Raw genomic sequence first — 24,487 nt, forward strand, 5'->3', positions numbered from 1 at the left:
ATGGAGGAGAGTGGTACTGAGGTGAGCGATTGACCACAAGCGACAGCCTATTCCTTTTTCCACCTCTTTAATTACAAATCCTCCATTTGGCTGTACAGGACTGGAGTTGAAATATTTGAAGGACAGGTGCCCTCTGATACTTTAGCTAACTAGAAGCAAATGTGAGATGTATCCCTGATCAGGACATTTAAACAAAATCTTTTATCTTCCCCTATCAGATTTGTAATTCAGAGAATACAGGCTCTTCAGCTTGCGATACTGTGCTTTTTAACCTACTCCAAGATCAGTTTCCTGCCCCTTCTAATAACATTATTTAAGAAAAGCTTTTATTCTTTTACTTCAGGCTCCTTGACCACATATGGATTATATTTCTCCAATACAAAATTCAGACCAGAGAGCCCTTCAATACCACATGATGGTCTCACTGGACGCAGTAGGAATCCAGCCGAACTTACCCACCCTTGTGCCTTTATGTTAATTTTAATGACATACACTGGTCACTTAAAGTTCATATACAAGTAGTAAAGTATTAAAAGGGAAGACAAATATAATGAAATATTGTGCTATTTTATTGTGCATTCAAGTCTTTAAAAATTAATTTTTTGTACAATCTAATAATTACTGTGCAAAGTCTGATTCTGTATAAATAGTGGAATGTTCACAGTTACACAGGCCTTTTCTGTATGGTCCCAAGTAGTACCTCATTCTGGATTTGAAGTGTTAGGGAGTGGAAATTTTCCAATGCTTTCCTCGACTTCCTCCTTAACAGAGCGTTTCCATTCCAGGACCTCCTGCTCCAGTTTCTTAACCTCGCTGATGATACGATCTTGCCTCTCCCAGAGTTGAGAGAGCAGTATCTGTAGATTACTGTGCATCTGCTGGATCTCCGAGTCAGCACTCTGCAGGAGAGGGCAGCTCTGAATCTTTCTAGCTGGCAATTTGTGACCTTGCATATACTGTTCAAATTCCTCATGGGTGATATTGAGAGAGGGTCCATTCAACTTCTCGATAAAGCTGACAGCGCAGCACTGGAACACAGAATTTAATGTTATCCAGAGATACAATCTCAAAATAGGGAAAAAAAAAACTTTTGACCATTCTTTTTACTTTGCACATTCTCACAATACTCCGCTTGCCAAGATTTTTTACTCCAATTAAAAATAAAATCAATGGTAAACAAACCAGAAGTCTCTAGAAATTGTTCCCTTTTCCTGTTTGAACATTTATCATTACAGCTTATATGACAAAGTAAATGCTTCTTGCTGGAAAGTTCAAAAAGTACACAAAAGTCACCACATTCATTTTCCTGTGGGCATACTCAATAAATCTATAGCATAATAACCATAACAACAATGAAAGACTGCCCGACATGGACATTCAACCAGTGTGCAAAAGACAACAAATTGCAAATACGAAAGAAATAACAATAAATATGGAGAACATGCCTCAAAGTGAGTCCATTGCTTGTGGGAATATTTCAAAGATGGGGCATTGGTTCAAGAGCCTGTTGGATGAGGGGTAATAACTGTTCCTGAACCTGGTGGAACGAGTCCCGAGACTCCTGTACATTCTTCCTGATGGCAGCATTGAGAAGAGAGCATGTCCTGGGTGGTGGGGGTTCCCGGTGATGAATGCTGCTTTCCTGCAACAGTCCACCACATAGATGTGCTCAGTGGTGCAGAGGGCTTTACCTGTGATGCACTGGGCTGTATCCACTACTTTATGCAGCACTTTTCTGTTCAAGGGCAATGGTGTTTCCATACCAACCTAAAAGCACATTCCAGATTTGCATGTCTGTCTGGAACATTTGTCAACTCTCCCCTCAAAGATGCAATGACCTTTCCCATTTCCTATCAATGCAGAGACATCTCTCCATTCGGTGATGACTGAGTGGCACAGGGGGCAGTGCTGCTGCCTCAACTCTGGGCACTTGTGTCAACTGTGTGGAGTTTGCAATGTTCTCTCTGTGACTACAGATCTCTCCCTAGACCATAGGTGTCAAACTCAAGGCCGGATATGGCCCGCGAGATCATTTTAGATAGATCTATTATTTTAATTATTAATGGCCCAGCGATATGAAGCCTATGATTGTAAGTTAATACCAGTCACAAAAATAATGCTTGCTCAGCAGTCTTCTTCATAAGAAATGGAATTTGTGAAGTGAAACACTTTGTAGTTATAGCAGAGACTGAGACACATGAGAACAGGCTGAAAAAACGGAGGCAATGAAAGCTGCGTTCGCACGCGCCCGACTGATCCGGCCCGCATGAAGCTGCATTTTGCCCAATCCGGCCCCGACCTAAAATGAGTTTGACACCCTTGCCCTAGACCGGGGGTCGGCAACCCACGGCTCCGGAGCCACATGTGGCTCTTTTACGTCTGTGCTGCGGCTCCCTGTTGCTTTGAGAAATAATTGGTTGTGGCGACCCTTTTCCTGGCACATCCGAACCGACTCACAATTAGATAGCCTACGGGGGTTTGCGAGCACAGAGCTTTGGAGCCTCTGCGCCATGGGGGCAGGTTGAGTGAGGCTGAAGATTTCGAATAAAGTTTGTCCTTCAACTGCAGTTACCGACTCCGTGTCGTAATTTTAGCGCTGCGTGTAGCACACCGCTACATGGTCAGTATTTAATTAAAATGTATTTTATGTTAGTTTGTTAGTTTTTGAAATGTAAATCTAAATTTGAAGATTATGGTGATCTTGTACAATCTAAATAAGACGTTGTGGCGACCCATTTCCTGACACATCCGAACCGGCTCACAATTAGCCAGCGTTCAGGCTAAGGGAGATAGCCTACGGGGGTTTGTGAGTACGTGTCTTTTGCAGCATCCGCGCCCATGGGGGGCGGGTTGAGGGAGGCTTAAAAGCAAGGCTGTTTAATTCGAATAAAGCTATCTTTGACTGCAGTTTACTGACTGCGTGTAGCACACCGCTACAACGTGTTTTTATCGCTGGCTGTCCAGAGGGGAGGTGCTGAAATGCTTTGTCGCGTGTCTGGAAGAAGTGAAAACTTTCCTGGGCAGCAAAGGGCTCACCTTTCCTGAGCTGGAACAGCCAAAGTAGCTGGAAAATCTACACTTCATGGTTGACATGACAGCGCACCTGAACACGCTGAACACAGCTCTTCAACGGGGTAAGGACGTACAGCCCTGCACATGTTGGAGGATGTTTTGGCATTCGAGCGCAAGTTGACGTTGCTTGCCAGAGATTTACAGAAAAGCACATTGTCTCACTTCCCCAATTTGAGAGAGTTCAAACAAGGTCACGACTTGATAAATTCGGAGTATTTACATTCTGCAATCATCGCAATGCAAACATCGTTTGGGAAACGCTTCTGTGAGTTCAGAGAGGAAAAAAACACATTATCCTTCCCGGTCACTCCCCTAAGCATCGATCCATCCCTACTGAATACGACTGCATTGGCAGGTGTGAGTCAATCTGAACAAGGATGATAAATATTTTAATTGCCTATTATTTTGCGTACATTCATATGTTTTCATTGTTCAGTGAAATAGTCCTTTTATTTTTCAGGTTGACAGCTGGCTGACGTTATTTTTGGTTTGCTGCTGGCGGCAAATTTAAGTTCGGCGTTTTTCATAAATACAAGAAGGACTCAAATAGACATTGAGTATTTTACTTAAAAGTAACCTTCAACCCAACGTCTTTTTTTCGGAGGTCAAAATGTTTTTGTTGCATGCAGAAATGTAATTTCGTTTTCTCTGCAGGAGTTCATCAATTTCATAAATGCAACACATTATAGTTTGTTTATACATAGCATAAAGGCAAAACAAAACGTTGTATGCAGTGTTATTTCATTTTAAATGTCAAACGGGTTTTGCGGCTCCCAGTGTTTTCTTTTCTGTGGGAAACGGGTCCAAGTGGCTCTTTCAGTGGTAAAGGTTGCTGACCCCTGCTCTAGACAATCCATTTCCCTCCCACATGCCCAACATTGCACTGATTAAATGACTCCTAACTGAAGTGGCTGGTGGAGGAGAAAACTTTTCTATGGAGACGTGTGAGAGAACAGTTTTAAGGATACAAGTGAGGTGGTGGGGTTAACTGCTGAGAGGCATAGGCTTGAGGGGCTGAATGGCCTCATATAGAGAAATATTAGATATTGAATCAAATAACCCTCAGCTTTCACTCATTCCAGTTGACAGTATAATGTACAAGCATTTACTGCTCAGGTTCTCAGACTGTGTGGGAATCTTAAGCCAAGTTACAACCCAGAGGAGAAAATTAAAAACATCTTTGATTGGCAAAAAGCCATGGTTATGCATCAGCTAGATCCAACCCACAGAGTCAACAGAACTTGGGTTTGTGACGTTGATCGTGATTGCATCTGGCAGTTAACAATCTTCCCATAACACTGATGGTCAGTGATGAGACAAACATGAAACTTTTAGAAAGTTTCATGTATCTCACCAATCTCCACACTCCATCTCAAATTCCACTTCTGACCATAATCCCCAAGGATGTACTTGGCTTTACTTGTCACATGTACATCAGAACACATCGTGAAATGCATCATTTTACATCAATGACCAACACAATTCAAACATGCGCTGGGGCAGCCTGCAAATGTCACTATGCTTCTGCCAGCTATATAACATGTCCTCAACATGCTAACCCATGTGTCTTTGGAATGTGTGAGGAAAATAACACCCGGGGGAAACTCATGCGGTCACGGGACAGTGTAGGAGGTCACAAAAGATGCTGCTTAAATACTTCCACTTCCAAATAAAGTTCAAGAAGCATGACGTAACATTGCGACTCTAAAACTTTGCTGAGACCACACCTGGAATATCGTGTTCAGTTCTGGTTGACTTGTTATGGAATGAATATTGACACTTTAGAGAGGGTGCAGAGGAGATTTATTAGGACACTACCAAGATTAAGAGGTTTAAGGTTGAGTGAGATTTTTCCCTTTGGCGTAAGAAGCATAAGAAGTGACTCGATCGGGGTGTACAAGATGATAAGAAGCATAGATCGAATGAACAGCCAGCACCTTTTTCTCAGTGGGCAGTGGTTCCACATGGTTGGTAAAGTGATGGAACTTGGAGATTGTGGAGAAATGTGCTACACACTGTGCAGAAACACCAAAGTGTCCTGCTCACTGATACGGGCAATTCTGAAGATCAGGGAGATGAATTTAAAAGGTGGCTGAAGTTAGTGCTGTGAGAACAATTATTCTAAGTTGGAGGAGAGGTGGAAGCATTGACAGGTTGGCTGCAGCTGGACAGTAAATTCCACAATATGCCAGTGATATTAAACCAGATTCTGATTCTCAAAGTTGGCCAATGACTGATGGCAGCTGTGCCCTGCACCAGGTAAAAGATCACAGTCATGGAATGGGAAGGAAAAATTACTAAACCAATTAAAAAGCAATAAGTTCATCAAACCAGAGCACCCAGTGACAGAGATCACTGCTACAACAAATCCAAGCCTGGATCTAGAGGAGGTCATAAAAAGGGCTGCTTAAACACAAGCCTTTTCACTTCTTTAAGTAAAATTCTCATCTCGTTAGTCAGGGGACTGAGTTCAAGATCTGGGCTTCCTCCAGCCACTCTGCCCTACGCAGACTTAACTCAGTAAATGTGACTGGAGCCATCCCTTACCAGGTTGGTGAAGTAGTAACCCGCCTCACCGGTCATCAGTCGCTTGGGGTGGCAGAAGCGGATAATGTACTGGATGTTGGAATGCAGCCGGGGAGGGTTCACCTTCAACACCACGTGAATCAAAGTGGAGAGGAAGTCGTCTGCGGCTGCCGGCTTCTCGATGGAGATCTGGATTGCACAGAAAATGTGCCAGCTGCATTTTGAGATGCAGGCCAGCTTGTCCTGAGGAGCTCGCTTAGAATCCATCTTAACAATTGCTAATAAAACATTTGTAAGAGAGAGAAAGAAGTATTTTAATTTGTTTTGCCCAAGTTGGTTCAGAACACACCAAAATAACCCTTAATTATATTACAATCTGTCTCTTGGACCCAAATGGCAGACATTTGTTTCATTGTTCCCAGAGCATCTCTATCTGTCAGCCTTTGGTTAGAGGTGGCACTAGGACTCAGTGGACCAGGATACACAACAGCAGTCAAATTAAACAGCATCATGCACAAATCATCTAAAGATACAAGACATAGGAGCAGAACTAGACCATTCAGCCCATCGAGTCTGCTCCATAATTTGATCATGGCTGATATATTATCCTTCTCAACCCCATTCTCCTGCCCTCTCCCCGTAACCTTTCACGTTCTTAATGATCAATAACCTATCAACTTCAACTTTAAGTACATTCAATGACTTGGCCTCCTCATTTCTGGATATCCTTCTATTCCAGGGCTGTTCACTCTGGTTCCAGACTCCCTCACTATAGGAAACGTCCTCTCCATTTCCACTCTATCCAGGCTTTTCAATATTTTACATAGAACATACATACTTTTCAGCAAGTACAAGCCCAGTGCCATCAAACTCTCCAAATATACTAACCCTTTCATTCCCAGGAACAACCAGCACACAAAAGCATGTGCTGGGTCTCAGCCTGAAATATCTCCCTCCAAAGATGTTGCCTGACCAGCTGAGTTAGTGTCTCAGAACACCACAGCACAGAAACAGGCCCTTCAGCCCATCTAGTCCATGCCAAACCATTAATCTGCCTAGTCCAGGGGTTGGCAACCCGCGGCTCTTTCATCTCTGTGCTGCGGCTCCCCGTGGTTTGTTAGTTTTTGAAATGTAATTCGAAATTTGAAGATCATGGTGATCTTGTACAATCTAAAAACGTGGAGACCCCATTTCCTGGCACATCCGAACCGGCTCACAATTAGCCACCGTTCCGGCTAAGGGAGATAGCCTACGGGGGTTTGTGAGTACGTGTCTTTTGGAGCATCCGCACCCATGAGGATGGGTTGAGGGAGGCTTTAAAGCAAGGCTGTTTAGTTCGAATAAAGTTATCTTTGACTGCAGTCTTTATTTTAGCGCTGTGTGTAGCACACCGCTACAACGTGGTTTTTTTTTATCGCTATTAATATACATCACCACTGCCAATGCCTGACACCCGCCAGTGCGCGCTTTCTTTTAATTCTTCGATCCAAGGTAGGCTAACTATGGAGTAACCTTCAACCCAACGTCTTTTTTTCGGAGTTCAAAATGTTTTTGTTGCATGCAGAAATGTAATTTCGTTTTCTCTGCAGGAGTTCATCAATTTCATAAATGCAACACATTATAGTTTGTTTATACATAGCATAAAGGCAAAAAAAAACGTTGTATGCAGTGTTATTTCATTTTAAATGTCAAACGGGTTTTGTGGCTCCCAGTGTTTTCTTTTTTGTGGGAAATGGGTCCATATTGGCTCTTTCAGTGGTAAACGTTGCCGACCCCTGGCCTAGTCCCATTGACCTGCACCTGAACCATAGCCCTCCATTCCCCTCCCATTCATTTACTGATCCAAATTTCTCTTAATGTTGAAATCAAATTTGTATCCACCACTTCCACTGGCAGGCCATTCCACACACTCACCACCCTCTCAGTGATGAAGATCCCCCTCAACCCATGACCTCTAGTTCTAGTCCCACTCAACTTCAGTGGAAAAAGCTTGCTTGCATTTACCTTATCTGTACCTCTCAAAATTCTGTACAGCTCTATTAAACCTCCACTCATTCTCCTATGCTCCAGGGAATAAAGTCCTATTCTACCCAACCTTTCCCTATAACTCAGGTCCTGGCAGTATGTAAGTTTTCACTGCACTTTTCAACCTTGTTTACATCTTTCCTGTAGGTCGGACACCAAAGCTGCACACAATACTCCAAATTAGGCCTCACCAACATCTTATACAACTTCAACAGAACATCCCATCTCCTGTAGTCAGTACTTTGATTTATGAAGTTAAGTGTGCCAAAATCTCTATGACCCTATCTACCTGTAACACCACTTTCAAGGAATTCCCAGACCTCTCCCAAAGTGCAACTCCTCACATTTGTCTGCATTAAATTCCATCCGCCATTTTTCACCAGCAAGCTTTGATAATCTTCCTCACTGTCCACTACACCCCTAATCTTGGTGTGGTGTCATCCACGAATTTGCTGATCCAGTTTAATACATCGTCCAGACCTTCGACAGAGATGACAAAAGGACCCAGCACACCACTAGTCACAGGCCTCCAGTCAGAGAGGCAACCCTCTACCACCACCCTCTAACTTCTCCTGTGAACCGAATGTCTAAACCAATTTACTACCTCATCTTGAATGCCAATCGACTGAACCTTCTTGACCAACTTCCCATGTGGGTCCTTGTCACAAACACCTTGCTAAAGTCCATGTAGACAACAGCCACTGCCTTGCCTTCATCAACTTTCTTGGTAAGTTCCTCAAAATCAAACTCTGAGATTACTAAGACACCACTTACCACGACTATTGTAATCAGACCGTCTATCAAAATACAGATCAAGTACCCCTTATCCAAAATGCTTGGGGCTAGAAATGTTTTGGATTTTTTCAGATTTTGGAATATATAATGAGATAGATTGGAATCACCATCATTTTTGACTCTGAATTTAATTGCTACCAGCCTTTGCCTCCTCACACATACGCACTTAACAGTAAAAATTAGTCCATACTGTCAATACAAAGAAATGATAATCGGGAGAATACCTGAATCAGCTGCTGAACAACAACAAACAATGGCAGCCTTTCAGTCTCCAGCTACGATGCCATGTTTTGATTAAAAGGTTACACTACATTGTATTTGTATTTTACTTCTTGGGTTTTATGGAAAGAATGAAAACAATCACCAGACTTGTTCTGGTGCCAAAGTTTCGCCAACAGCAGATGCTGTAAAAATCTAATGTCGTGTTCTGCAACCAGCCTGCTGAGTATTCACAATTACCTTCAATTTTCTGTTTATTGTGATAGGCCTTTGCTTGCTTCATGATCAGCACACCGTTAAGCAGCACATTCCCCCAGTGCTGATGAATCCACTCTTTCAATATACAATCGAGATCTTTATTTTTTGCTTTATGCAATGCTTTTTCCATTTTCATTAACTTTTGTTCATTACAGAAGTGAGGTCACTTCTCAGAACTGTCTGTGCTGCACAGAGACCTGTGCATCGCCTGGGAACCTTCTCAGTGTCTTGTGGAATTTCCTGTTTGTGACTTCATGTCAGCACTCAGGTAGAATTTGGATTTCAGAGGTTTTTGTATGTTGGAATTTCAGATAAGGGGTACTCAGTCTGTACTTAAATAACCAGTCCCTTAGAAAACCTTCCAATAACATACTCATTACTGATGTCCTGCTCGTGGGTCCATAATTTCCTGGTTTATTCTTGGAGCCTTGCTTAAACAGCGGACCAACATTAGCCATTCTCCAATCCTCTGGCACCTTGCCTGTGGCTAAGGATGCTTTGAATATCTCTGCTGGAGCCCCTGCAATTTCTGCACTTGCCTCCCTCAGGGTCCTAGGGAGCAGCTCGTCAATCCCGGGGGATTTGTCCACCTTAACTTGCCTCAAAACAGCAAACAACTCCTCTTATGTAATCTGTATATGGTGCTGGAGCTATTTTCCATTGACTTGCCATCCATGTTTCTATGTACTTGAGAGGTCGGCCCAGACCCATCTCAACTTCCAGCCAGGCCAGAACAACCTGCAATGCGGGAATGGGTCGAGATAAACAAGAACCAGACTTCACATCATCTCCCAACTTCACTGCTGTTTGAAAACAGGAGGCAGCTGTGTGTACAGAACCCACTATCTACCAACACAAACATTAAGCAACAAGAACGCTCTTTTTTTATATATTAAAAAACCCTCAGATTAAACCAGCAGCTGTAAAAAGCTCACACGTCAGGAAACAACCCGATATTTGGTGTCAAAGTTATTTTTTTTCCGCTGTCGAGGGAACTCTGTGCTCCCATTGCTCATGACGGCAAGACGTAATTTAATTAACAAGACTTGTTCACCTCCAACACCCAACCCCCAAGGAACAGAGGTGCTGCTGATGCTCAGTGGTAGTCATTAGATAATCAGAGTTAATTAAAATGACAGCAGAGATCATTATCCTGACAATTCAGTCATACTGTCAGACCAAAAACAACCTCCATCAGCATCAGTGTCAGCATTAATTTGGGAAGACTAGACCGTCTTCTTGAGAAGGCCAGGATGTAACACTGAGGCTTCATAAAGCACCAGTGAGGCCTCTCTTGGAGAACTGTGAGCAGCTTTGGGCCCCTTATCTTAGAAAGGATGTGCTGACATTGGAGAGGGTTCAAAGGAGGCTCATGAGAATTATTCCAGATTGAAAGGCTTATCATACAAGACCACAAGACCATAAGATATCGGAGCAGAATTAGGCCACTTGGCCCATCGAGTCTGCTCCACCATTTCATCATAGCTGATACCCTATCACCTGCCTTCTCCCCGTATCCCTTCTTGACCTGACCAATCAAGAATCTATTAACCTCTGCCTTAAATATATCCAATGACTTGGCCTTCACAGCTGCCTGTGGCAAAGAATTCCACAGATTCACCACTCTCTGGTTAAAGAAATTTTTCTTCATCTCTGTTCTCCTCCTTTTCTGAGGCTGTGATCTTAAGACTTGAACCATAGTAAACATCCTTTCCACATCCACCCTATCAAGGCCTTTCACCATTCAATACATTTCAATGAGGTCACCCCTCCTTCTTCTGAATCCTAGTGAATACAGGACCAGAGCCATCAAATGAACAGCCACTCAATCCTGGAATCATTTCTGTGAACTTCCTTTGAACCCTCTCCAGTTTCAACACATCCTTTCTTAGATAAGGGGCTGAAAACTGCTCACAATACTGAAAAGCGCGTTATGAAGGATCAAAATTACATCCTTGCTTTGAAATTCTAGCCCTCTTGAAATGAATATTAACACTGTATTTGCCTTCCTTACCACAGACTCCACCCACAAATTAACCTTTAGGGAATTGTGCACAAGGACTCTGAAGTCCCTCTGCACCTCAGTTTTTTTTTTGTATTTTCTCTCCAGTTAGAAAATAATCAACCCTTTCATTTCTTCCACTAAAGTGCATCATCATACACTTCCCAACACTGTATTCTGTCATTTCTTTGACCTTTCTCCTAATCTAAGTCTTTCTGTAACCTCTCTACTCCTTCAAAACTCTCTTCCCCTTAACCTATTTTCATTCCATCTGCAAACTTTGCAACAAAGCCATCGATTCCGTCATCCAAACCATTGACATATAACATAAAATGAATCTGTCCTAACACAGACCCCTGTGGAACACCACTATTCACTGGCAGCCAACCAAAAAAGGCTCCCTTCATTCCCACTCTTTGCCCCCTGCCAATCAGCCACTGCTTTATCCATGCTAGAATCTTTACTGTAATACCATGGGTTTGTAGCTTGCTAAGCAGCCTCATGTGCGGCACCTTGTCAAAGGCCTTCTGAAAATCCAAATACACAACATCAACCAATTCTTCTTTGTCTATCCTGCTTGTTATTTTTTCAAAGAATTCCAACAGATTTGTCAAGCAAGATTTTCACTGAGGAACTCATACTGACTACGGTCTATTTTATCATGTGCCCTGAAGAACCCTGAAAGCACATCATTAACAATTGACTCCAACACCTTCCCAACCACCGAGGTCAGACTAACAGGGTTATAAGTTTCCTTTCTGCTGCTTCTCTTCCTTCCTGAAAACTGGAGTGACATTTACAATTTTCCAGTCTTCCAGAAACATTCCAAAATCTAGTGATTCTTGAAAGATCATTACTAATGCCTCCACAATCTCTTCAGCCAGCTCTTTCAGAGCCGTAGGTTGTACAACATCTGGTCCAGGTGACTGGCCTACCTTCAGACCTTTCAGTTTCCCAAGAACCTTCTCTCTAGTAATGGTAACATCACACACTTCATGACCCCGACACCTGGAACTTCCACCACACTGCTGGTGTCTTCCACAATGAAGACATGCAAAGTACTTATTCAGTCTGTCTGCCATTTCTTTGACCCACGTTACTACCTCTCCAGCATCATTTTCCAGAGGTCCAATATCTACTCTTTTACACTTTATTTATCTGAAGAAACTTTTGGTATCCTCTTTAATATTTTCATATTCCATCTTTACATTCTTAATGACTACTTTCATTGCAGGTTTTATAAAGCTTCCCAATCCTCTAATTTTCCAACTAATTCTTGTTCTATTAGATGCCCTCTCTTAGGCTTTTTTGTTGGCTTGGACTTAGTTGGTTAGCCACAGTTGTGTCATCTTTCCTTAGAATACTTCTTCCTCATTAGGAATGTATATATCCCGTGCCTTTCAAACTGCTTCCAGAAATTCCAGCCATTGTTGCTCTGTTATCATCCCTGCCAGTGTTTTATTTCCAACCAGTTCTGGTCAACTCCTCTCTCACGCCTCTGTAATTCCCTTTACTCCACTGTAATACTGATACATCTGACTTTAGCTTCTCCTTCTCAAGTTTCAGGGTGAATTCAATCATATAATGCTCACCTACCTCAAAGGGTTCTTTTACCTTAAGCTAATTATTTCAGGCTAATTGCACTACAGCCAATCCAGACAGCTGATCCCCTTGTGGGCTCAACCATGAGCTGCTCTAAAAAACCACCTTGTAGGCTTCCTAGAAATTCCCCCTCCTGGAATCCAGCACCAACCTGACTTCCCCAAACTACCTACATATTGAAATCCCCCATGACTATTGTAAAATTACCCTTTTCTATCTCCTGTTGTAATTTATAAACCACATCCTTACTACTGTTTGGGAGTCTGTATATAATACCCATCAGGGTCTTTTCACCCTTGCAGTTCACACTTATTCAGCAACTTCTGACCCTATGTCACCTCTTTCTCATGATTTGATTTCATTTTTTATCAATAAAGCAACCCATCCCCTCTGCCTTCCTGTCTGTCCTTTGATACAACGTGTATTGTTGGACCTTAAGCTCCCAGCTACAATCTTTCAGCTTCCAGCCATGATTCAGTGAGGCCTACAACATCACACTTGCCAGTCTGTAACAGTGCTACAAGTTCATCCACCTTATTCCGTAACTGTGCACATTCAAATATAATACCTTCAGTCCCACATTCACCCTTTTCAATTTTATCCGCCCTTTATCTTGCAACTCATTCTGTCGACTGCAATTTTGCCCTATCTTCAGCCTCTCTTGACTACAATTTGCCTCTGTTTGAAAAGCAGCTACATCATCTTCAGCATTCTCATGAGCCTTTCCTAAGATACTTCCTGCATTAAAGTATAGGCAGCTCAGGACACTAGCCACACCATGCTCAACCTTTTAATCCCCAACTGAGGACATACCAACATTTGCCTCCACAACCTCTCCGCTAATTGTTCTGGTGTTCTGGTTCCCATCCCCCTGCAACTGTAGTTTAAACCCCACCGTGCAGTATTAATAAACCTTCCCGTTAGGACATTAGTCCCCTCCAGTTCAGGTGCAGACTATCTCTTCTGTACAGGTCCCACCTTCCCTGAAAGAGAGCCCAGTGATCCAAAAATCTTTTGCCCTCCCTCCTACACCAACTCCTTAGCCACGTTATTAAACTGTATTATCTTCCTATTTCTGTCCTCACTAGCACGTGGCACGGGTAGCAATCCTGAGATCACAACCCTGAAGGTCCTACCCTTCAACTTAGCACTGAACTCCCTATGCAGAACCTCGTCACTCATCCTCCCCATGCCACTGGTACCTACATGGACCACGACTTCTGGCTGTTCACCCTCCCACTTCAGAATGCTGAGGACTCGATCCAAGATATCCTGGACTCTGGCACCCAGAGGCAACATACCATCTGGGAATCTTGTTCTTGCCCACAGAGCCTCCTGTCCATTCCCATACCTAATGAATAATCCCCTATTACCACAGCTCAGCTCTTCTCCCAGTTCCCTTCTGAGTCTCAGTGCCAGAGACCCGTCCACTGTAACTTCCCTCTGTTAGGCCATCCCCGACAGTTTCCAAATTGATATACCTGTTGTTGAGGGAGATGGCTCCTCAACCCTTTCCCCTTCAGTTTCCCGTGTCCTGCACCTTGGGTGTAACTACCTCCTTATACGTCCTATCTATCTCCTCTTCAGCCTCCCAAATGATCTGGAGTTCATTCAGTTCCAGCTTCAACTCCTTAACCTGGTTTGTTAGAAGCTGCAGCTGGATGCATTTCTTGCAGTTGTAGCTGTCAGGGACACTGAATGTCTCTCTGCCTTCCCACATCCCACAAGAGAAGCATTCCACTATCCTGCCTGGCATCTCTACTGTCTTAGCTGAGCAGGTATAAAGAAGGGAACTTAAAAACTTGAGCTTTTCTTTCCTTTGCTTTCTCTGAGTGAAGCCTCAAGATCACCACTCTGACTCCATCCACTCAGGCGATGGCCGCAGTGATTGCCCCGCCTTCCTTTAATTTGCTCTTGGTAATCAATCCCAAACTCCGATTGGTCGCTGGCCAAAGCCCTTTTGTGCTTTGGAACATTTGATGGCTCTGGGCATTTATTCACTGGAATTCAGAAGAATGGGGTAGGGGAATCTCATCGAAACCTATTAAATGTTGAAAAGCCGTGATAGAGTGGATGAGGAGAGGATGCTTCCTATGGTGGGGCAGTCTGAGACCAGAGGACACAGCCTCAGATTGGAGGGGCAGCCACTCAGAATGGAGTGAGGAGGAATTTCGTTAGCCAGAGTGGTGAGTCTGTGGAATTCACTGCTACAGGCAGCTGTGGAGGCAAATTCATCAGGTATACTTAAAACAAATGTTGATAAATTCTTGATTAGTCAGGGTGTGAAGGGAAGCGGGGAGAAGACAGGAGATTGGGGCTGAGAGGGAACTGGATCAGCCATGATGAAATGGTGGAGCAGAATTGATGGGCCAAATGGCCTAATTCTGCTCCTATATCTTGTGGTCTTATGATCAAGTGAAGAAGTGCAATTGATGGGGTAATTGTGTATTTGAGATGTCTCAGAGCACGTCATCGCTGCCCGTGGTGCAGTGTGGAAACAGGGAAGTGTCTTACACCATCCGAGCACAAACCTGTGATGGCAGACACAAGATGTTCTGTGACCTCCGGCTTGTCCTCATTGAGGGGAACTCGGAGCATCTCAGGGGTCACCCAGTGAAGAGCCCTGCGAGCACAGAGAAAAGACAAAGGTTAACAACTCACACTGGAGAAAGGTCGTGGCTACAGTTCTAACCATTTAGTTTTGGGTTGAAAGAATTGCAGTGGTCACAGTCAGCCCATTTCTACAATGCGTCCCAAACCCGTGCACCATTTCAAATGGGTGAACAGGAGTGAAATATATCAGCTAATTGAGTTGTATTGCAGCAACAAACTTGCATGCAATGTCAACAAGACCAAAGAACTGATTGTGGACTTCAGAAAGAGTACGACAAGGGGACACACACCAGTCCTCAGAGGGATCAGGAACGGAGAGAGTGAGCAGCTTCAAGTTCCTGGGTATCAAGATCCATCCTGGACCCAACATATTGGGACGTCTACAAAGAAGGTACGACAGCGACTATATTTCATCTGGAGTTTGAGGAGATTTAGTTTGTCACCAAACGCACTCGCATATTTTTACAGATGTACAGTGGAGAGCATTCTAACTGGCCGCATCACCCTCTGGTATGGGGGACGGGTGGGGGGGGGGGAGGTATTACTGCATGGGATCAGAGAGTTGTAAACTTAATCAGCTCCATCATGAGCACTAGCCTCCACAGTATCCAGGGCATCTTCAAGGAGCGATGCCTCAAAAAGGTGGCTTCAACTGTTAAGGACCCCCTCCACCCAAGACATGCCCTCTTCTCATTGTTACCATCAGGAAGGAGGTACAGAAGCCTGAAGGAACACACTCAATGATGTACATATCTTACTGAAATTCACGCTTTTTAAAATTATGATGTTTTACATTGTACTGGTGCCGCAAAGTTAACAAATCTCTCAACATATTTTGGTGATATTAAACCTGATTGTGATTCTAATCCTGACAGAGTCTTTGATCATTCATTTTACCAATGTGGGGTGTCCAATACAGAGGGAGTGTGGGAGGTGCTGGGCTCCAGAGAAGGTTCTGCAGAAAGCCCAGAGCCTGCTTGACAGAAGCTTCATTTGAGAAGGTGTGTGGGAGATTGAGAGACTGCAAGGGCAGGAGGAGGAGAATTCAAAAGGTCAACACTAAGACAGTCCAATTAAAAGGCAAGTGCTTTGTCAGAGTAAATAGCACATGGAGTGAAGTTGCAGGCAAAGGCTGACTATAGAGATTAAAGGAGACCAGGGATGGAGATTTCAGGTGCATAATCAAGGATGTTGTCACACAGAGCAGGGCAATGGACAGTGAACACAGACGTGGGGGTTGAGGCAGGGAATCAGGAGGGAGGGCGAGAGAGAGAAGACATCAGACAACTGACGACAGAGCACAGCTCATCAGAGGGAAGGAAGTTGTGCATATTCAGATGGAGAAATGGTGCCCTAGAAGCAGAATAAAGAGAAAATTTCATACAGTTGGGCAAGACACGTGAAGCAGGCCAGAGCTTCCAGCAGCGAGATCTCACAGAGCTTGGCCTGAGAGGTCGCAGACTGAAATTGAGCAGTCTGGAGGTAGAGACTTGGACGTCAAATCGTCAAATTTGTGCGTCCAGCTCGGGGCTGGCGTCTGTGAGTCTGGCTCTGGATAGGAGGCCTGCCTGTTCATGGTGGGGGGGGGGGGGCTCGTCTTGCCATTGTCTTGTGGTGTTCTGTTGCTGTAGAACTTTGTGAGCGTGCTACGCTGGTGCCAACACGCACAGCAACCTCCAGGCAGCCCCCAGCACGTCAACAGGTTGTGTACGGTGTGATCACTAATGACACATTCACCAGGTTTCAGCGTGTTTGTGGTAAATTAATGAATCTGATCAACACTGGGGTATAGGGCCCGGCTTTCAACCCCCCCGGAGACGAATGAATCGTCGTCAGTAACCAGTTCTGATCCATTAACCTGCCTTCTGATCGCTGTCACGCTCCTGAAACCAAAACTCACCGTATACGCTGTTGTATCGCTAAATCCTTCTGCTCGTCCTCTGAGCTATCGGGACAGAACACGGTCTTGTACAGCTGCGTCATGGTGAATTTCTCAATGTTATCCATCATCCTGTCCTTCTGTTCGGACGAGAAACCTGCATCAAGAGGAAGCCAAAAGCAATCAGGGTCAAGAACCACCATCCACCACCCCCCCACCAACTCCCGCATCCCAGTCCCGGCAAGAACACCAACAGACCGGAGGCTGCGTAAGATCCCCCACCCCTGGAATGAGCCTCTAAGGTTGACTAGTATAACCAGCTCCAGCTAGTACTGACTCAATACGTTGGACTAAGTGGTTAGACTGACAAACCGGAGGCTCTCCTTCCAGTCAAAGTGAGGTCATTAGTGGACCGTTTTGTAACCTCCTATTTAAGTCATGTCTTTTCTGCTTCTCTCCAGCTGTCTGCATGTTAACTCACCGGTTCGTGACTTACAAACATGACCTTCTGTCCCCGAGGGATGTGTACTGCTTAAAACCTAATGAGCATCTGTTCAGCAACTGACTAAAAACAAATCGCTGTGCGTAAACTCACCGTGCTCGACCCGATGACCCTCCTTAGGAACGGTATCTCATTCGCAGAGGGCCACGGGTGGGTGGATCTTTCGACAACAACGCACAGGGATGGAGACGGCATTACCGGGTCGGATGGAATGACATGTGTAGAGTGTGTACTGTGTATCACTCCCCCGACCGCACTCCAAAGACGTACCGTTAAGATTAGCGAATCGTGGGCCTGCCGTGCTGGCGCCGGAAACGTGCCGATGTCTGCAGGCTACCCAGCACAGTGCTTGCTGATTTGATGTGATGCAAATGATCCACTTCACTGTACATTTTGATGTTCGTGTGACTAATTAAACTGATTTTTATCTGTTCTTTAGCCACTCCAGAATTCCTCAGGAATATCGTCCTGTAATTCGTTACAAGACCAGGACAATGCAGAGTCGCTCAGCACCCACAAGTGGATTTCCAACAGGAACAGCCAACCTTGGCTGATTATTCTCTTATTCCAATTAATGACCTTAATCACTGCCCTGCCCCGCCCTGGTTCAGTTAAACCAATCAGCAGGGAGCAGAGCTTGGGAACAGTCCTGTTCCTCTCACCACTGGGCGGAATCAGCTGTGATCCGCGGCGGCACCATTCAAAACACAGCTTTTCAAACATTCAGAGGAACGTCGTGCATTTTCTGCCGTGCACCCACCCAAACAAAGCATGTGGTGGCTCTCGAAGAGAGGGCTTCATATGTGACAACTGAGTTAGACAAGGATAGAAGAAAAATATATATTAGCACTTGCTCTGCACACAGCTTGGGAGACCGGGGAGATTCTGCAGATCCCTGTAAATTTGAACAACACACTCACACACACACAAAACGCTGGAGGAACTCAGCAAGCCCTGATAAAGGATGTCAGCCTGAAGCGTTAGCTATTCATTCCTCTCCGTAAGTGCTGCGTGCCTTGCTGGGTTCCGCCAGCATCTTGTGCGTGCGTTGCTCAGGAGCAATAGGTCATTTCCTGCCGCCTTCACGGGCTGCTTTTTCTGTGCCCAATTTCCGGAGCTGCACCTTCCTACAACTCCTCAGCAGGTCACAGGGAAATGCAGCCACCCAACAGCATCTCCTTTTCAAACCTTTTCTTACAAATACAAATTAAAAGGCATCAACCTCTGTATTGCTTTTTTCACTCACCGTTAAAGTGTACAGCAACATTCTGGTAAAAGTCTTGTGCTAGTTCGGACTGCGCCTCGACAGTCAGATTCTGGAAGACACAAGTTAACCAACTGGGTGGAACAGAAATTGCAGGTCCTGCAGTTCATAAACCACTTGACAAGATTCAAAGCTCCGTCACCTCAAATCCACCCCCCCCCCCACCCCAGAACCAGCACCTCTGCGCTCCTCACAGGATGAACCAGCCACTCTTGCCCAGAAGTGCCCAGGTCAGTTTATCTTGCCTCCCACCGTCACAGAAGCCAGTCCTCATGCAACTCAAATTCGCTCCTGGTGGGGAAGGAACACCGAGGGAACTGAATACGACAAAGGCCATACGCCAGCTGTGGGCGGACACGGTGGTGTTAGCAATGAGCACATCGCTTTATAGCACCAGCCAGCAATCAGTGCCCAGGGTTCAATTCCTGCCCCAGGAGTTCATGCGTTCTCCCCGTGACTGTGTGGGTCTCCCCCAAGCACTCCAGTTTCCTCTAAAGACGTACAGTTAGGATGTTTTGCTATTTTGGCGCCAGAAACATGGCGGCACTTGCAGGCTACCCAGCACAAACCTCGCTGATCTGATTTGATGCAAACAACACATTTCACTGTATGTTTCAACATACATATGACAAGTAAAACTAATCTTTATCTGTTCCTTATGGACCCACCCATCTTCAGTTGCTTCATCAGTGACCTTGTTCCAGATGTGCTCCAAATTATTCCAGAGTTACAACAGCAGCATCTACCCAACAAAGAGGAAACCCCTCATGCTTTTAATGGACAGAAACTAACTGTGCATCGGCAATTTAGCCTGCTGTCAAACATCAGCAAGACAATGATTGGACCATTTCCTGTATTATCCAGCAGATCTTGCTCAGCTGTGGTTTTACCAGGAGTGCTTTTCTCTAAACATGTTGACCTAAACAGTGAACACAGAGAAATAAACGTCTTCCCTCCACCCCACCCCAGGGCAAGCACCTCTGCCTCAAGGTGGTACACACATGGAGAGACTGAACAGAAGGCTTTACGACAAGAGCCCGGGTTGACAGGGCGCCCCCTCACCTGCCTCGCCTGAAGATGCTCAATAAAATGGACACAGCGTTTCTGCACCATCTGAATGTTTGGTTTCCACAATGATTTGAGGAAGTCTGTGAAATCCCCAGACTGTACCGGCGTGGAAATTGGAGAGCTGACCTCGGGAAACTGTGGGATCTCTAGGATAGGGACAGAGATCAGAGATTAGGATCGAACAGAAGTACATCAATAAAGGACATTTCCTTTACGGTCTAAAAGAACAGAATGCAACCCGTGAGGATCTGACACACTGACACAAGTAGAGGCAACATTTACAGTGACTACATCAGCACAGCATGGGAACAGGCCATTCAACCCAACTCCTCCATGCTGACCCCATTGGTCCAGAGCACTCAAATTCCTGGACAATTCATGCTCATTCATATTATTTTGTGTAGGTTCCCCCCCACCCTGCTCATAACTGTTTGTTCCACTCTCATCAGGGAGGAGGCTAGGCAGCATTCACGGCAGAACCACCAGTCTTCCCCAAGCAGAGAGGCTGACCCACTCCGCCACACCCTCTCCTTTACCACCTCCTGTACCTAGCATCACTTTACGTACATGCAATCAATGTATCACCTCTAAATATCTTTTATATTTGTGTCTTTACTGTGTTCTCTGCCTTTTTATATGCTACATTGGATCTGGAGTAATAATTATTTTGTTCTCCTTTACGCTTGTGCATTGGATCCTGAATACTAACTGCAGTCAGGACTCCACTGCTCTCCAGCAGTGATTTCCAGGACTCTACACTTGCTGGGTGAAGGTGGTCCCTCTGATATCCCCTCTAAATCCCTCACCCTTCACCCTAAACCTACCTCCTCCAACATTATCTATCTCTGATATGGGGTGCTGTTTACCCTATCTCTTCCCCTCGTTTCTCCACCACAATCATTGTTTCCTCTTAACCTCCTTTGCTCTGGGGGGATTCTCCAGACTCTCCTCCTGACTGCATCCCAGGCAATATCCAGGTGAAAAATCCTTTCTATACCTCAATGACCAGAATTGCACACAGTAATCCAGCGGAGTTCTGACCAAGGCTTTTTTTAATATGAAGTATGAGAATTAACCTTGTTACTGCTGTAAGCAATGTCCCAACTAATGAAAGCCAGTGTCCTGTATGTCTTCGTAAATACAATGCCTACCTCATGTTGGCACCTTCAAGGATCTAACTAAGGACTTGTGTTCCAATGACTGTCTGTCCCTCAAGGCCTTACTGTTTACAGTGTATATTCTAACCTCATTACCGCTCCCAAAGTGGATCACTTCACCTTTGTACAGATTAAACCAGATTTATTAGCACTGACGTAGGGTACTGTGCAAATATCTCAGGCACGTGTATATAGCTCAGATACCCAAGAGTTTTGCACAGTACTGTAGTAATTTTATGTAATGCACTGTACTGCTGCCACACACAAAAAAACAATTCCATGACATACATGAGTGATGATAAACCTGATTCTGATACGGGTCCCTATTGTGGACTGAGAGTGGGAAGGGGGCAGGGAGAGGGGAATCATGGTTGGGAAAAAGGGAAGGGAGAGGGGAGGGAGTGGGAAGCACCAGAGAGACATTCTGTAATGATCAATAAAGTAATTGTTTGGAATCAAATTACCTTGCCTGGTGTCTCAGGGCTGGGTGTGTCTGCACCTGCACTAACCCCTCCCCATCCCTGACACTCCTTTTCTGCCACCTGCCCCGCACCCCTCCCAGAGCCCTCCACCCTCACCATCCCCGACATCCTTTGCCCCCACCAGATTTACAAGCTCGCTCTCTGCTCCACATTGACAAATACAGTCTTAGACACCCTATATGTGCCCAAGACTTCTGCACAGTACTGAATGTCATTAGATTTATTGTCTTGCAGTACAGTACAAGACATAAAATTACTCTGTACAAAAACAACTACAGAGGAGTAACGAGGTAGTGTTGACGGACCATTCAGAAAATGAAGGTGGAGGGAAAGACAACAGTCCTGAATCGTTGATGTAGCAATGATGGTGGGTCCTCTGGTTCTGATGGTGCAGCAGACATTTCTTCATGGGTCTAGCATAAGCATTGAGAGAGTAGAGCAGTGGGTTATGAGCAAAGCACGGACCTTTGAGCTGCCTGACAGCAGTCATGTCACTCATTATGTGTCATGTCATATGACGGTCTTGGCCATGACTGTTCTTGGCAAATTTTTCTGCAGAAGTGGTTTGCCACTGCCTTCTTCTGTTAGTATCATTACAAGATGGTAACCCCAGCCGTTACCAATTCTCTCCAGGGATTATCTGCCTGGTGTCAGTGGTCACATAACCAGGACTTGTGATCTGCACCGGCTGATTGATCAACCATCCACCACCTGCTCCAATGGCTTCATGTGACCCTGATCTGGGTGCTAAGCAGGTACTACACCTTGGCCAAGGGTGACCTGCAGGCTAGCGGAGGGAAGGAGCACCATACACCTCCATTGATAGAGACGTATCTCCTCCCCACCACCCTGAATGAGATGTTATTGTGGTTCTATTCCACTTTCCCTGTAGCTGTTGCACTTTATTCTATGTTCTGTTATTGTTTGACCTTGTTCCACCCCAAAGCACTGCGTAATGAATTGAATTGCATGTACAGTATGCGAGACAAGGGTTTCACTGTATCTCCGAACGTGATAATATTAAACAAATATCAATTCCACATCGACGGTGGACTCGGCAAAGGTCCAGTTGCAGAGGAAGGTAAAGAGGCCCAGGTTTTCAAACCCGTTCATTAGTACCGAGGGGATCACGGTGTTGAACGCTGAGCTGTAACTGACAGACAGCCTGACATAGGTTTTGCTATTGTTTAGACCAGGGGTTCCTAACCTTTTATATGCCATGGATTCCTACCATTAACCAAGAGGTCCATGGATCTCAGATCGGAAACCCCTGGTCTAGGTCCTCCAAAGCTGAGTGCAGAGCCAGTAAATTTGCATCTGCTGTAGACCTGTCGTGGAGGTCAGAAAATTGCAGCGGGTTCGAGTCTTTGCCCAGGCAGGGGTTTATTCTAACCACGTCCAACCTCTCAGAGAACTTCATCGTGGTGCATGTCAGTACCGCTGGGTGACAGTCAGTGAGGTAGGTCACCATGCCCTTCTTGGGCACCGGTATGATCACTGCCCTTCTTGGGCAGGAGGGAATCTCCAGCTGCAGCACTACGAGGTTGAAGACGTGCACTCCCACCAGTTGTGGGCACAGGTTTTCAATACCCGGCCGGATTTAATCCTGACACTTAGTGTGGGTTCACCCTCTTGAAAGAGTTTGTCACTCCACAGCCTAACACCACCTTCCACACTATGAAAAAACTCCATGCCATTGACTAGGTTAGCTGATCACACCTCTTCCATTCACATGCACTGCAAATAGCCTGGCCTAGATGTCTGTCCACACTCCAGGTTCTTCAGTATTTTTCTAGGTATGCCACCTGGCCAGATGCTTCTTGTGGTTTCACCCTCGTGTCAGCCTCAGAGACTCTGATCACAGAGTTGTCGAGGACAGTGGGGGACTTGTGGAGATGTCTCCATGTCGTTTCGGTCAAAGGGAGCACAAAACGTATTCAGCTCATCTGCAAGAGAAACCTCATTGCCATTTACATTGCTTGGTTTTGCTTTGTGGGAGGTGATGGTGTACAAGCCCTACCACAGTTGTTGAGCATCTCTTCATGATTCATGTTTAGTCCAGAACTGATATTTTGCATGTGAGATGGCCATACAGAGACTTCTTCTACTTTCCTGGGTCACCAGCCCTAACGCCACCGAATCAAGCCCTCAGCAGACTGCAAATCGACTATCGCCCGGTAGCACTCACATCGACAGTAATGAAATGCTTTGAGAGGTTGGTCATGACAAGACTGAATTCCTGCCTCAGCAAGGACCTGGGCCCACTGCAATTTGCCTATCACCACAATAGGTCAATGGCAGATGCAATCTCAATGGCTCTCCACTCGGCTTTAGACCACCTGGACAACACAAACACCAATGTCAGGATGCTGTTCATCGACTATAGCTCAGCATTTAATACCATCATTCCCACAATCCTGATTAGAAGTTACAGAACCTGGACCTCTGTACCTCCCTCTGCAATTGGATCCTTGACTTCCTAACCGGAATACCACAATCTGTGCGGATTAGTGATAACACATCCTCCTCAGTGACGATCAACACTGTTGCACTGAGGGATGTGCGCTTAGCCCACAGCTCTACTCTCTACATACACATGACTGTGTGGCTAGGCATAGCCATCCATAAATTTGCTGATGATACAACCATGGAGACGAGAGGACATACAGGAGCAATATATGCTAACTAGTGGAGTGATATCGCAGCAACAACCTGGCACTCAATGTCACTAAGTTGAAAGAGCTGATAATGGACTTCCGGAAGGGTACGACGAAAGAACACATATCAATCCTCAGAGACTCAGGATCAGAAGTGGAGAGAGTGAGCAGTTTCAAGTTCCCGGAGGATCTTACCTATACTTCATTAGGAGTTTGAAGAGATTTGGTATGTCAACAAATACACTCAAAAATGTCTGGTATGGGTGGGGGGGGGCTACTGCACAGGACTGAAGGAAGCTGCAGAGGGTTGTAAATCTAGTCAGCTCCATCTTGGGTAGTAGCACACAAAGTACCCAGGACATCTTC

General features: G+C 45.1%; 1 protein-coding gene across 5 annotated transcripts in view; it reads right to left on the reverse strand.

The window, feature by feature from the left end:
* Positions 1-548: 548 nt before the first annotated feature.
* LOC132404015 (rab5 GDP/GTP exchange factor-like) overlaps positions 549-24,487 on the reverse strand; it is a 48,285-nt gene continuing 24,346 nt past the window's right edge. For all 5 annotated transcript variants that reach the window (XM_059987963.1, XM_059987962.1, XM_059987965.1 and 2 more), the window contains exons 4-9: positions 19,820-19,971; positions 18,740-18,809; positions 17,013-17,148; positions 15,031-15,122; positions 5,620-5,876; positions 549-1,028 (exon numbers count right to left, since the gene is read on the reverse strand). In XM_059987963.1, the coding sequence (XP_059843946.1) occupies positions 702-1,028; positions 5,620-5,876; positions 15,031-15,122; positions 17,013-17,148; positions 18,740-18,809; positions 19,820-19,971 (1,034 nt within the window). In that variant the 3' untranslated portion in view covers positions 549-701. The remainder of the gene's footprint in view (positions 1,029-5,619; positions 5,877-15,030; positions 15,123-17,012; positions 17,149-18,739; positions 18,810-19,819; positions 19,972-24,487) is intronic.

Source organism: Hypanus sabinus, chromosome 13 (assembly GCF_030144855.1).
Source record: "Hypanus sabinus isolate sHypSab1 chromosome 13, sHypSab1.hap1, whole genome shotgun sequence".
In the NCBI taxonomy this organism is placed as follows: Eukaryota; Metazoa; Chordata; class Chondrichthyes; order Myliobatiformes; family Dasyatidae; genus Hypanus; species Hypanus sabinus.